Below are 15,415 nucleotides of genomic sequence, written 5' to 3'. Positions count from 1 at the left end.
GTGTGAAGATGTTTTAATACTGTAGTTTGAATTTAATGTTAAGAAAACTGTAACACCTTCTACTTGATTTCTGGTTTATTCCTGCTTTGCAGATTAATGCTGTAGGAAAGGCAGAGGAAATAGTAGGGACAGGTATGTTTAGATTTAATAAATAAGCTCATTTAAGATATTAGAAAAATTTGCTTTAGAACTTTTGTTGAGCTGGAGAAATTTGATTTTCTTACATTAAGCTTATTTAGAAAGTGTCCATTTGGTCCTTAGCTTATGAGCCAGCATCTTTTTATTCAGCATTGTATCTTAGTTTTTTAGGACAGTCATATTTAAGACATGATTTGTATATTGTGACGTTCTGAAAATTTACATAGCTTTTGCCTATGTGAGGGTAGAAGATTGGACAGTGAGATGTTGGTAGGGTAAGAGGAGAGTGTGTAGCTAAACTTGTGAAGATGCATAGGAAAACTAAGTTTTCGCAAGTCTGATTTGTACAGTTAGGAAAAATGGCTCTTCAGTAATTAATTTGATAATCTCTTAGTATCGAAGAAAAGGGAGAGAGTAATAGTTCTCTATCGGCTCTCTTTATTCCTGTGTATTTTTTACTATAATAAAATTGAAGGTGGAAAGCAGGGGGAATAAAACCACCTAAATTTATCTCTTTTTCTTCCTTGTTAAGAAGTAATTTTTGTTAGGTGGATGGTATGTTGTATGAAGTGCCGTAATTTAATTGAAAGTATTTTAACAGTACATAAAATGATGGTTTGTCTTAGACTCACTGGCAGTACAGAGTTTCGTTAATTAAGGTACTTTAAGATGTTTGGTAAAACTTGTATGAATAGACAGGGCGCCTGGGTGGCTCAGTCATTAAGCGTCTGCCTTCGGCTCAGGTCATGATCCCGGGGTCCTGGGATCGAGCCCCACATCGGGCTCCCTGCTCCGCGGAAGGCCTGCTTCTCCCTCTCCCGCTCCCCCTGCTTGTGTTCCCTCTCTCACTGTGCTTCTATCAAATAAATAAATAAAATCTTTGTATGCTTCGTAACATGCACGTTATAAAATTAGAACTCTTTTTTCTTTTCCTAATCTGAGAATTTAGTATTTCTCTGAACTCTGTTAATCTTTTGATTGTAAATGACAGGTGCCTGACGTTTTCTTTGTTGTGTGTTTGGTAGTAATCCCAAAGAATCATTTAAAAATTTATGAAAGTCAGAAATGTTAGACAATTTATGTGGATGGTTTAACCATTGAACAGTGAATTTAATCTTAATATAACTTGAGTTCACAGAAATAAAGTCTGTTTTAAGGTAAAGTTTTCTGTACTTTAAAGGAGTGATTGATTATATGAGATGACTCCATGGAGTTCCCTTGAAAAACAGTAATAGAGTCATTGTATCTTGTTAGCACATGAATTACCAGATAATCATGCATCTTTGTATCTTTTTATTTAAAAAAAAAATCTGGGGATGCCTAGACTATAGAAATGTGTGTTTCCTTGGTTTGTCAAATTTTAAAATATTTTAATTCTGTAGAAGTCCGAATGTTTTCCAGATAATCTTGAAAGTTTAAGTTCTTAGGGTAATGTAACATTTGTTTTTGAGATTCTGATTACTTCTTTGTTGATTATTTTTAATGTTTAATTACTTTCTTTTTTCTTCCTTTTCTTTCTCTCTCTTTTTTTAAAAACAGAAACCCTGGCTATGAAAGGATTAACATTGAACTGTTTGGGGAAAAAGGAAGAAGCTTATGAATTGGTTCGTAGAGGTTTGAGAAATGACTTGAAGAGTCATGTGTGTATCCTTTTTGAGATGCATTTAAGGATTGGATTGGGGTGTCTTAAGCTAAGACAGCAATTTGGGAGTCAGAAGTCTTAGATTCCTCTTACTGTGTAATTCCAAAGTTTTAAATTGAATTAACAGCTGTCTTCATGAACATTTTTATGTACCTACCCTGTTCTGACATTTCTTCTGTTCAGATAAATTGGACTTTCCTTTTAAAGTACATTAGTCCCACCTTATCCGCAGTTTCACTTTCTGCAGTTTCAGTTACCCGAGGTCAACTGCGGTTTGGAAGCACGTGATCCTTCTGACGCGTTGTCAGGTCAGTAGTGGTATTACACTACGTCACAATGCCTGCTTCATTCACCTCACTTCATCTCATCACGTAGGCATTTTATCATCTCACATCACAAGGAAAAGGGTGAGTACAGTATAATATATTTAAGAGAAAGAAAGACCATGTTCACATTACTTTTTATTACAGTGTATTATAGTTGTATTTTGTTATTAGTTATTGTTGTTTATCTCTTACCATGCCTATTTTGTAAATTAAACCTTATCATAGGTATGTGTGTATAGGAAAAAACATAGTTATACATAGGTTTCAGTACTGTTGGTTGTTTCAGGCAGTTTTTGGGAGTCTTGAAACCTATCCCCCACAGATAGGGGGGTACTATATTTATGAAAGCTCTTCCATAATTACAAATAAAGAAGCACCCTGCAAATTTCATCATCATTACAAATTTAGAAAAAAATATACAATAGGAATAGTAGACAAATAGTATACTGATGAAGGGCACAGGCTTTGGAGTATGCTTCCCTTAGGTTTGAATTTCACCTCATCTTTTTGGGATCTTAGGACTTAGTTTCCTAGTATATAAAATGAGGATAACCATATCCATCTCACTGTGGTGTGAGGATTTAATGATGAAATATATTAGATGTTTAACATAGTTTCTGATAATGCCAAGGTACTATACCAGATAAATTTTAAGTGTGAAGTTAGGAACAAGTACAAATGTCTGAAGGAAGATAGAGAAAAAATTGTGGGTTGCTCTTTTTTAAACAGTTTTTTAACAAATATTTCTTTACCTATTTTGTGAGCTGATACAGTTTTTAGTGCTGAGACACTTAGAATTTGAGGTGTTTACCAGACCTCTGGCACACTACAGATGAAGAAAAGTTAGGGATTTTGCTGTCGAGGAATTTACAGTCTGGTGAAGGAAGGTACTTACTGGAAGCATATACAGAAACATGTTTGAGTATTACATAAAGCATTACAGCTTGTTCAAAAATTATCACTAATCCAGTAAAGCAGAAATGAGTTGGGAGTAAGCAGAAATTCTAGGGTAAAAAGGACTAATTAGTAAGACTGTTGTAGATACTTTTTCATCATTTTTAATGATTGGGTAGTATTCTGTATGTATTTACTTAAATTTATTTGTGTTCCTCTTGATGGATATAAGTTTCTTTAAATTTTTAGAAGTGTTAAACCCCTAAAGTGTAGATTTTTAGGAGGTGAAGTTTAGAGGCAGTTAAAAGATAGCAGTGCTCGAGAGGTGATGACATCCTGAAATAAAGGTAATGGGGGCCAGATTATAAAGGGTAGTGTGTCTTAGGCTTTTAAAAACATATACCAGCCAAATGAGAACATTGTGTTAAGCTTTACTTTGTCATTTATAGTATGAAAGCAAGGATTTTTCAAATAAAATTTATGGTATTAAATATGTATTTTCAATTACATGTGCCATCCTGGACATTATGTATTTAACTGACTCTGTTGAGGATCCCTGGCATAAAAGTTGGTAGATTGAAAAGTTTAAATCTGATCTGAGAGAGAAACACTACAAGTTTCTGAAAGGGAAGTGAATTGTTTTCTTTTGATTTTGTGGGGTTTTTTGTTTGTTTGTTTGTTTTTAAGAAGGGTTACTCTGGAGAGCATAAAAGCAGAGAGAGACTGAAGGTAGGAGGATGGGTGACTGTGCAGTAATCAAGATCTAAAGTGAAAACGACCTGTATTAGGGGAGTGGGATTATTTACATATTCCCCCCTTTATAGCATCTTTTACAACCAACTATAGTTTACTTATCTGTGCCCTTACTAGACCTCAAATTTTTTGAATGTGGGAAATAGTCCATTTTGGTCACCTACACCCTGATTATTAAGATATTTTAATAATTATTTGCTAAGTGAATTTTTATCTTATATGTGGTTTTTATCTTCTATGTTGACTTTTAGGAACTTTGTACTGCACTAAGCATTCTATACTAAGGATCTTGTTAGCTAAAGAAAAGTACATGATGTAAAATAATTATGTCATGTATATACCCATTCCCTCTTTTTTCTTTTAAAAGTAAAGATAATTCCAGGGGCACCTGGGTGGCTCAGTCGGTTATGCATCCGACTCTTGATTTTAGCTCAGGTCATGCATGATCTCAGGGTCCTGAGATCCAGATCAGTGATGCAGAGCCTGCTTGGGATGCTCCCTCTCCCTCTGTGTACTGCACACCCTCCCCATCCCCACTCATGCGCATGCACGCTTGCTCTCAGTAAATAGATAATTCATAACATTTATTGAGTATTTATTTTGTATGAGTCTTTTCCGTTTAGTTATGAAACTATGCTGTATAAACTTTCTATTTACATTTTGTAATTGAGGAAACATAAGACTAAGTAACTTACCAAGGTCACAGCTAATAAGACAGGTGAGACATATTTTCTTTGGCTCAAAAAGCTGTGTTGTTTTCCAGTGTGTTAAACTTCTATCTTTATATTCTCTCCCTTTTTTAAAAAGCTTAGAATTTTATAAATAGCTGGAGTTTTCTGAGTTTCTTGAGGAATATTATTGGAATATTATTTCTTGACTTGTAGGTTGTGTCCTTAACTAAATCCTTTAGGTTGGCATGTTTATGGCCTTCTCCAGAGGTCAGACAAGAAATATGATGAAGCCATTAAGTGTTATAGGAATGCGTTAAAATGGGATAAAGACAATCTTCAAATCTTAAGGGACCTTTCTTTACTGCAGATTCAAATGAGAGATCTTGAGGGTTACAGGGTAAGTAAAATAGCCAATTGTTTTATTCTAAGGGGAAAGTAGTATTAAAATATTTAAAACTTTTTTGAGTACTTACTGAAAACAAAATTTTCCGTTCTTAAACAATTTAATTTAATCTTATTCATCTCTTCCTAGTAGTGATTGTGTATATTATGACTGGACTAATCAGATTTTTAAAATAAGTTATTTTACTCTGAGGCAGAATTGGATTACTGTGTAGAATGGAGTTAATTCAGTGAAAATTAACATTGATGTTCCTCAAATAGGCAATGCCTTTGTCTGCTATTAACATGTAAATACAACCTTTAGTTCTCACTTTTTTCTGGAAAGCCTGTTTGAGACTATTCTTTGTGTCTGTATTTTAACCCTTAAATCAGTCTATTAATTTAGATCTGTATAGCCATGTGTAGTACCTGCTCAGTTGTTTTCTATAGATCTTAACTCAGTAGTTGGGCTCTGTATTTTTAAAAAAGTTTTTCTTCTGTACTCTTCTCCATCCTGTCTCTCTCTCTCTTTTTTTTAAGTAGTTCAGGAAGTAATAAAGCAGTCTGGTCTTAAGTTTTAAAACAGTTACAAGATTATCTTGGAGGCTTCATTGTACTTCTTACCAAATATTGTTTTGCTCCTATAAAGCTACACAATATGGATGTCTGAAGCTGTTTTCTGTTATTATTCCCAGGATTGTGTTGCAAATTGCTCAGCATTGTTGGGTAAATTAATATGATCTTTTTAGGAGCATTTGCTTTCACTGTAAACCTAAGAAAAAAAAATGTGTTTTTTTTCCCCTTTAAAGGAAACGAGGTATCAATTACTTCAGCTTCGCCCTGCACAGAGAGCATCATGGATTGGTTATGCTATTGCTTACCACTTATTAGAAGATTATGAAATGGCAGCAAAGATTTTAGAAGAATTTAGGAAAACACAACAGGTAACAGCCAGAAGCCAGACCTAGTAAACTGGGTCTAATTCTAAGTATAATGATAAAAAAGAAGTGTATATAGACTTGCAAACTCTTTATTTTGAAATAGTTTCAAACTTCAAGAAAAGTTGCAAGAATAGTACAAAGAACTCCAGATAGGAGTTCAGTCACATTAACTGATTATTAATACTTGACACATTTACTTTACAATTTCTATTATCTACTTATCTTTTTAAATTTTTTTCCTGAAACATTTGAGAGTAATGCAGATACCATGATCTTCTACTCCTAAATCTGTCATTGTGATACTTCCTAAGAATAACTCTATAGTTATTAACTCTATACACAGTATGGTGTAGATTATCAAAAAATTAGGAAATTTAACATTGATAGACTGTTATTATCTAATCCACAGTCCATATTCAAAATGTATTAATTGTCCTATTTATATCATTTCTAAGATTTTTCCCCCCATTACTGGAAGCATACTTTGTATTTAGTTATCAATTCTTTCCAGTCTGATTTAATCTGGAAGTTTTGAAGACTTTGTATTTCATGACATTGAAATTTTTGAAGAGTACAGTAAGTGCTTTGTAGAATGTCCATCAATTTGGATTTCTTTGCTGTTTCTTCATTATTAGATATAATTAAGAATTTTTGGCAGGAAACTACAGGAGTTATGTTTAGCCCTTCTCAGTTCATCACATTGAGAAGCATAAGGTCTGTCTGTTCCATTTAATTACTTGGTTAAGGTGGTGTCTGCCAGGTTTCTTTACTAAAAAATTGTTACTTGTTCCTCTTTGTATTTAGTAAACAGTTTGAGATTTTCTTGCCTATTCTTCATCAAACTTACCACTAGTTTTAACATTCATCGATTGTGATTCTTGCCTGAATCAACTGTTCTATGATAGTTGCAAAGTGGTGATTCTCTAACTCTTATTTTTTCTAGATTTATTATTTGACATTCTGTTAAGTAAGAGCTTTCCTTTCTCCCCCATTTACTTTTTATATTAAGGACTTAGGGATTCTTACTTTATTCAGTGAGTTATAAGTTAATATTGTCATTTTTTTATTTAGTTGCTGTGTAGACATATTTAAGAATTTTTAGAAAATGAATTTTATCAGTTATTATCCTTTGATTTCTTGTATGTATTTTGAGTGTATAAGCAGTTTTCCATTACGAAAACAAAATTCTTACTGTTAGTGTTCCTTATATCCATATATAGACATCCCCTGATAAAGTGGATTATGAATATAGTGAACTCCTTTTATATCAGAACCAAGTTCTTCGGGAAGCAGGTCTCTATAGAGAAGCCCTGGAACATCTTTGTACCTATGAAAAGCAGATTTGTGATAAACTTGCTGTAGAAGAAACCAAAGGTATTTAAAAAATTTTTTTATTTTTATTTATTTATTTTAAGATTTTATTTATTTATTTGAGAGAGAGCCTGTGCATGCACAAGTGTGGGGGAGGGGCAGAGGGAGAAGCCTACTTCCCGCTGAGCAGGGAGCCTGACGTGGGGCCCTAGCCAGGACCCTGGGATCATGACCTGAGCCAAACCAAGAGTTGGACACTTAACTGAGCTGCCCAGGTGCCCCGAAGGTATTTTTTTTTTTTTAAGGATTTCATTTATTCTAGTAATTAGTTATGACAGAGAGCAAGACTAAAAAATCTAGTTGCTGCTGATAATTGCATATAATTCAGCATTTTGGTGATAGAAAATCTGTTTCTTGCTCATACACACTGAATAATTTGTAATGTCGGAAAATACACATTTCAACAATGGATATTAATATAAGAAAGAATAATTGCAAAAAATAAAATTAAATGAAGTGACTTAGGATTTTTTTCTTTAAATGTCTTTGGCTTGAAGATATTAATAGGGTTTAATCAAAACACAGGAGGTAATTGCTTAATTTTATAAGACGGGAATAAATGTCTTAGGAACAGCTTATTAGCAAAACTGAATGTGTTATTGACAGTAATATTTATTGATAATCAGTCTTTACTGAAGTATATATGAGGCAATTATGAGGTCTTTCTAGTTTATCTGGATGTCTTTCTGGACATAGAATATGAATTGAAACCAGAGATTTGGCTTTATGTGTGTGGATTGTGATAAGAGGGGTAGATCCCTAAAGATCTCCAGTGTTGCCATTTATTAGAAGGCCAAGAAAAAGGAGTCTCAGTTTTAAAAGTTGAGGAACTGATTATAGAAAATGAAAGAAGAATAACAAAGTAACTGAAAATAGAAGTATTTTTCTAAGAATTACTATCTGAAATGTCTCTTTGCCTGGCTTAGTCCAGGGAACTGATGTTTGCTGGTTTCAGATTCCTTTGGCTCTTGTTGAAGTTGAACACTAAAAAAGTGCGATACTTGAGCTTGCATAGTGAATATAACCATTATTTGCCAGATGCGCTCTCCGCAGAGGATAATGCAAGAAAAAAATGGAAGTCTCTACCTCTGCTGGAGCTCACTTGTGAACTACAGATCCAGAACAGCTGTCTTTTATTTGAGTTGATCATCCCTTAACAATCTATTATAAAGGGAGGGGATTTCTGACTTTATAGAAAGATCACAAGATTGGAAAAAACTAGTTCGGGTTCCTTCATTGGCTACTATAACTAGCTGTATGACCAGTCACAAGGCTTGGACCTTGGTTTCTTTATCAAACTACATGATAGTTTTCAAAATACTCTTAAGTACATTATTTCATTTGATCCTTTTGATAACTGTATTAGTGAGAAAGAATGACAGGTCAAGTTAGGTGAGGATTCAGAGTTGATCAGTGGATTTTAGGAATTTGGAAGTCATTGGTGACCTTAACAAAAGCATCTTCTGAAAATTTGGAAGGAGGGTGGTAAAACCCCAAACAAATCAGCTAGAATTAAATGACATTGGAAGTCAAGGAATTAAAGAGCATGCATGGATGACTCAAAAGGAGGTTTGTTGTCTAGGGAAACAGGTAAGTGGGGTGGTGCTAGATGAAATGGAATACAGAATCAAAAGGTTTTTTACAGTATGTGCTTATGCTCACTGGAGAATGATCCAGTAGAGACAGAATATTTAATACAATAGGGAAGATGTGATCTAGTGGATAAGTTGAAAGATCAGCTTTAGATAATAGATAACAGTATGAATAGTTCATAGTAGCAAGAGAGGGTAGAATATATAGGCAAGTAGATATATAGATGTAGTGGATATTTGGGAGTTCTCTTCTAATTGCTTCCATTTTCTCAGTGAAATAGGAAACAGCCATCAGTTCATTCCAAAAAGTATTGCTACTTAGTGAGTCAGGTGATGGGGACCGGATATATAAAGAGAATAGAAAGGAACCGAGAGTAGAACATTAATCTTTGGAAATTCCAGTAATAAAGGCATTGTTAGTGGTCTGAATAATTTGCAAACTTCTGGAGTGGGTGAGTGGGTATAGTTAAGCCGAAAGTTTCATTGTTAATTCTTACACCACCAGTTCCTTCTACAAAGACAAGGTGGGAGAGAATTAAGGAAAGGAAATGTTGGATGGGTGTAATGTAGGGGAGAAAAGTTGCAGGATTTTTTGTTCTCAGTGACGTAGGCTTTTGATTAGTATAGAGCAGGTTTGTCAACCTTGGCACTGTTTTGGGACTGAGATGTTGGGGATGGAAGTTTCCCATATGTTGTAGAGCACTTAACAGCATACCCTAGTGTCTGCCTGTCAGAATACGAGTAGCACTACCCCATCACTTATTGTGATAACCAAAAAATGTCTCCTGATATTGGCAAAAGTGCCTTTGGCTGAGAGCCACTGAAATAGACGTTAAGAATATGGGCTTTTTTAGCCAAATTACTTGGATTCAAATCCTGATTCTAACAATTAACTATCTGAAAGTCCCTCAGCAAGTTTACTTAAGTTCTCTCTGCTTTAAAATGATGAAAATAATAGAGTTTTGAGAGTTGAATTACTTAATGCATGTGAAACATTTAAAAGTCACTGGCAAACAGTGAACACTCGGTAAATGTTCATTTTTATTGTCTGATGAGAGCAGAGGGTGCAGGGGTGAAGTCAAGCATGGTTTGAAGATAATACCTTTGGTGGATGGAAGCCTGTTAAGGATAAGGAAAAGTGTACCTGAGCAGTGTTTGAGGCTCATTTGATTTTGGAGCTCATAGATTTCTAGTGAAACCGGTGTCTCTGTCTGTTCAGCTAATGACCTGCTTCCTTTTGTGAGAAGGTGTGTAACAAGCAAACATTTGGGATGATCCAGGTCTTAAAATTGGTAAATAAGGGAGCCTTAGGTTTTGAGACTGATTTTGATATTTGGGGCTGTTAATGTCATTTAGGGATGAGATTGGCTATGCAGCCCAGAGAAAACCAGCAGTGAGTCTATGAGTTACTGCAGGGTCTGAAGAAAAGGGAATGGTTTTTCTCTAAGATTGAAGGTTAGGATTAGTGAGACAAGAATAAGCTAAACAAGACAGTTAAGCTTAAAGCAAGATAGGTGCCCTATTTAGTAGTTGGAAGAGCTAGAAAAAGCAGGTTTGAATGTGGCCATGACTGTGGGCTACTATAGCTGAATCCTTTTATAATTGATTTGGAGATCATAAGGTTAGAGTGTTGGATTGGATCAGTAATTCAGACATGAAATTATCTGTGTTAGGCATAATTAAGCAGTAGATGGCGGCTTGGTGACTGTGTTTAGAGAATTTGGGGAATAGCCTGGAGTTAGACAATACCTGAATAATTGAGGACGTGGAGAGGATGGCATTTCTACATAAGAACTTCAAAAAAAAGAGACAATGACATGGTAGTCTTGTTAAAGGGTATTGGGAATTCAGGAGGATACCAAATCCACTTCCCAACATTGAAGAGGTTTTAAGAGGAAGTTTAAGGAAAAGTTTTAAAGAGATAATCAGAAGATATTTAGTTAATTAAATTTGTTTTTCATCAGGGGAACTTCTGTTGCAGTTAGGTCGTTTGGAAGATGCAGCTGACGTTTATAGAGGATTACAAGAGAGAAATCCCGAAAACTGGGCCTATTACAAAGGCCTGGAAAAGGCACTCAAACCAGGTAGTATTGTTTAAGATGTTTTAAGTTTTTAATTGCTCCCTTTATGGATAAATATTTTATTAATTCATTGAAAAAGCATAACTAGAAAAATAGTGGTTAAGAATTGGTTCCAAAATCTGAATACATAAGTACAGTTTTAAACTTCCATTTAATATGACAGATTGAGCATTTTCTGAAACCTCTCTTCTACACATTTATAGAAATAGTTGAAAGAAGAATTTCAGAAACAACTTAAAAATTCACAAATGGCATGGCAGCATAAAAAATGGAAAGGGAAATTCCTACTGACAGAAATGTCTCCTTACTTACAGAGATGTCTCCCTAAAGGAAAGAAGCAAGCTTAACTTCTGTGGCCACAGCAGCATGGCCTGCCAAGGGCACATGAATGTAGCCAAGCTGAAAGAACAGTACTGCTTCCTTTGTGGGAAGAGGGACTCAATTTCCATCAGTCAAATGAACTTGGGTCCAGAGACTCTGCCCACAACTCTCCTTCACCCTCTCCCATGAATGGAACCCACTTGTGAGGACAGACCCAGAAACGTCATTTACAGATAGGGTCCTTAGCCAAGGTGATCTGATTTGAGGCTGTCTCCCTCAAGACCAGTAGTGAGCCATTACTGATATGTTGATATATACAAGAGAAACCTTGTAACAAAGAATATTTTACTACTATGGAACACTATCACAGGAATGGTAATCATTAGTACAGCAAAAGGGAGTAAATGGAGGAATCTAAGATGAAAAAAGGAAATTGCAGTCATGAAATATGAAAAGTTATGAGAAAGTACCAATTAGGAATCTAGGAAATGAAAAGCCTACTTATTTTTTTTTTTAAAGATTTTATTTATTCATTTGAGACAAAGAGATACAGAGAGAGAGAGAGCATCAGTAGGGGGAGAGGCAGAGGGAGAGGGAGAAGCAGGCTCCCCGGTGAGCTAGGAGCCCGATTTGGGGCTTGATCCCAGGACCCTGGGACCATGACCCAAGGTGAAGACAGACGCTTAACCATCCTAGCCACCCAGGCACCCCGAAAAGCCTATTTATTGACAAAAAATCTTAATAGATTGAATGGAAGAGGGTCCACAACTGAGAAGTTAGTGAACTGGAAGATTGAACTGAGGAGAGCTCTCAGCTGAGAGTAAAAGAAAATATAAAAGAAAGGGGGAGAAATGGAAGATTAGGGGATAGATCCAAAAGCTCTAAAATAAAGGATAGGCTGAAGAGAATAGTAGAGAAGCAAAGGAAACATAATAACCAAGCTTTTCTTAGAACTAAAGTTAACTGAGTCCTTAGATTCTGAAAGGTACCTAAAGCAGAAAGGATAAAGAAAATTATGTATTTTAGATGATTATAGGTATTTAAAATATGAAAATATTAGAAAAATATTGTAAAATGATTGTTGGTATGTTTAGGTGGTTAGATTTATAAATTTTCTTTTCACCTTCAGCTTTTCTGCTTAATAAGAATTTATATATACTTGGAGAAATTTATAATTTGCTAGAAAACACATACAAGTTATAATTATATATAAAAATTATTTTGTTTGTTTGCAGCTAATATGTTAGAACGACTAAAAATTTATGAGGAGGCCTGGACTAAATATCCCAGGGGACTGGTGCCAAGAAGACTGCCATTGAACTTTTTATCTGGTGAGAGTAATTGCAAAGGAATGAAAATGATGTAGGGTTTACAGTTTGTTTTCTTGGTTTTAGGTATATGAGTATGCATATTAATATTAAAGTATGCATTTTAGAGTTGTCTGGGTAAATGCAAATCAACAGAATTTTTTTCTTCCAAGGTGAGAAGTTTAAAGAATGTTTGGATAAGTTTCTAAGGATGAATTTCAGCAAGGGTTGTCCACCAGTCTTCAATACTTTGAGGTCATTATACAAAGATAAAGAAAAGGTAAAGCCAAATACCACTTTTTCCCCACTATCATTTCTCCGCTCAGTATTTGGAATCGTTGATTCTTGATTATCTGTGTACATAGTACACATTTTGTGAATCTGCTGTTTTCCTGTCTTGCGGTTTAAATGCTTCTGTACCTCTTACTTTTCATCCTTTTCTCTTTTTAATCAAGTAACTTATTATTTCCTTATTTTCTCTTTTATTTCTGCTGTTTACTTTGAGTCAGTGTAGGTATGAAAAGTTGGTAAGGTAGTGATTTCTTCAGTATTTTCTCTAATCCTTGTTCATGGTGAAAGTCAGAAGTGATATTTTAAACTAAGGTTTAGCTTAGTAATCTTTCTTCTTATTTGGTAGAAAAAAAAATTCTGTCAGCAGTTTGTTTGCTGTCCTAGTAAGTTAACTTACTCTTTTAGCTATGTATAATAATGCTCAAATTGCTTATTAAGAGGGTGTTTTAATTTTGATTATTTTGCTTGCAAGTACAGTGACATCAAGGCATGTTGGTTGGATAAAAATAAATCAGTTACAGTGAAGAATCAGAAAGATGGGACTGATTAAACATGCTAAACACTTTAACCTAAGCACAGAAGGTGTGCTTATTTTCCAGTCTTTTGTTGAGAGGCCCAAGGTATGGGCTTTATTGATGACGTTCACTCTTTTTTTAAATTGCATAAATCACATTCATAAAATGTGGTCTGTTGTTTTCAGTATCAGAAGTGTGGGAACGCTTGATTATAGCGTCTTGATTATAGAAGCCTATATATTAATGATTTCCCCCTTTATGGTTGTATTATTGAAACCTGAATTTGTTAGAAGTATCTGATTTATCCTTGAGTCTTTCCACGATATTCAACTTAAAACAGTTTTTTCTTTTGTTCTCATTAAGTTTGCATAATATTGAATTAAATTCTGTAATGATGATAATAAATGCAACTGATTCAAACAGGTTTGGGAAAACAAAACTTAGTAAGCATGTAGCTCAACTTGTGGGAGCAGAAGAACATGGGCGCACCAGAATAACCTAGCTGTGACCATTCAGTCCTCACAATTTTCTGAGGTAATGGAGAGAGCTGGTGTTAATCTGTTGAATTGGTGAAGTCGAGGTCATTTAGGAGAGCTTCTATAGTAACAAATCCATTATAGATGGATTAAGTGAAGAAGGGAATTAATAAATTAAAAGTATTCACAGATCTCTTACAAAGCCAGGAGCAAGTGGTATAGTCATGACTCAGGAGAAACCAGAACCTGGACATCCACTCACTATCCTGGATTTCAGAAACCCACCCACGTTCCTGTTTCAGTTTTACTAATGCTTTCACTTGGATTCTAAAATTGAGAGTTGATGCTCTTATGTACTTTTGGAATTTCTCTTTTCACGTAGTTTTTAATTCTTGATTCTTAAAGGGCAGATGTTAATTGTGGGTGTTACTTATGTGAATTGAGATAAAAATGAACCAAGATAAGAGTCATCCACAATATTACCTACAGTATTACCTTTTTTAATCGAACCTTTTCCTGATTTCTAGCTCAGCTTGATGCTAGCAGGGAAGGGAGTGGCCAGTAAGTTTTTAGAAATTTATATCTTTTTTTTTTTTAAGACTATTTATTTGAGAGAGAGGGAGAGCACGAGCAGGGGGAGGGGCAGAGGGAGAGGGACAAACACACTTGCCGCTGAGCGCAGAGCCTGACGTGGGGCTCAATCCCAGGACCCTGAGATCATGACCTGAACCAAAATCAGGAGTCAGGCACTTAACGAACTGAGCCACCCAGGCACCCTGAAAGTTGTATCTTAATACCTTCAAAAATACATGGTTTACTTGCTTTTAAGTTTTTATCCATAGGTTAAGAGGTTTTATAAGAGGGTGTGTACGTGAGTGTGTGTGTGCATGCGTGTGTTTTGGAATGTTGATGTAGCCCTTTAAAATAGTAAATAACATGTTTTGTACAAGAATGGTAACTGCATGTATATATATTTTATTAAAGTGTGCTTGTGTGTTTGTACTCTAGGTGGCAATCATAGAAGAATTAGTAGTAGGTTATGAGACCTCTTTAAAAAGCTGCCGGTTATTTAACCCTAATGGTAAGTGCTCAAGTTTTATGTTTTAAAAACATTTTGAAATTTTTAATATATTATGAAATTATTAATCAGAAGGTCAGTATTGTTCATTATTTAGACAGTAAGCTTAGCATATTTAAACTTTTTTTAAGATGGAGATGCATTAATTTGCACATTGTGTGAAAATATGTGGTTAAGAGAATCATCTTACTGGAAAAAAATGTAAAATTTAAAACATTTACAAAACTAGATCTAATCATACAATGATCCTCCATCATTTACCCATCATCCAGTTTCAATAATTTTTAACTCATGGGAAAACATATTTCATATATTCTTACCTACTTCCCTCTTTTCGCATGTTATTCTGAAGCAAATCCCAAACATCACATCATTTTATCCATGACTATTTCAGTATTCTAACGATCATAACCAAAGTTATCATCACCACACCTGAACATTAATACTTTGTTAAGATCAAAGAAAAAAGTCCATGCTTACATTTCCAGTTATCTTAGAAATGTCATTTTTTTTTTCTTCCCTGGCTTTGAAGTTGTTTGAGGATTCATATGAAATCTGTACTTCGAGTTTGATATGGCTCACCTCTCATAAAAAATCTATAGGTTTTCTATTTGCTCTTTTTCCTGCAATTTATTTG

General features: G+C 34.7%; 1 protein-coding gene across 2 annotated transcripts in view; it reads left to right on the top strand.

The window, feature by feature from the left end:
• Positions 1-15,415, top strand: part of NAA15 (N-alpha-acetyltransferase 15, NatA auxiliary subunit) — an 80,221-nt gene that overhangs the window by 31,309 nt on the left and 33,497 nt on the right. For both annotated transcript variants that reach the window (XM_028102256.1, XM_028102254.2), the window contains exons 3-10: positions 1,678-1,782; positions 4,664-4,821; positions 5,615-5,749; positions 6,967-7,120; positions 10,674-10,793; positions 12,347-12,442; positions 12,592-12,698; positions 14,709-14,781. In XM_028102256.1, the coding sequence (XP_027958057.1) occupies positions 1,678-1,782; positions 4,664-4,821; positions 5,615-5,749; positions 6,967-7,120; positions 10,674-10,793; positions 12,347-12,442; positions 12,592-12,698; positions 14,709-14,781 (948 nt within the window). The remainder of the gene's footprint in view (positions 1-1,677; positions 1,783-4,663; positions 4,822-5,614; positions 5,750-6,966; positions 7,121-10,673; positions 10,794-12,346; positions 12,443-12,591; positions 12,699-14,708; positions 14,782-15,415) is intronic.

The sequence above is a fragment of the Eumetopias jubatus genome, unplaced genomic scaffold (assembly GCF_037043125.1).
Source record: "Eumetopias jubatus isolate StellerSeaLion01/CBP00866 unplaced genomic scaffold, mEumJub1_p1.0 scaffold_2, whole genome shotgun sequence".
NCBI lineage: Eukaryota > Metazoa > Chordata > Mammalia > Carnivora > Otariidae > Eumetopias > Eumetopias jubatus.
The sequence above is the reverse complement of the archived record's forward strand: the minus strand, read 5'-3'. Positions and strand labels throughout refer to the sequence as shown.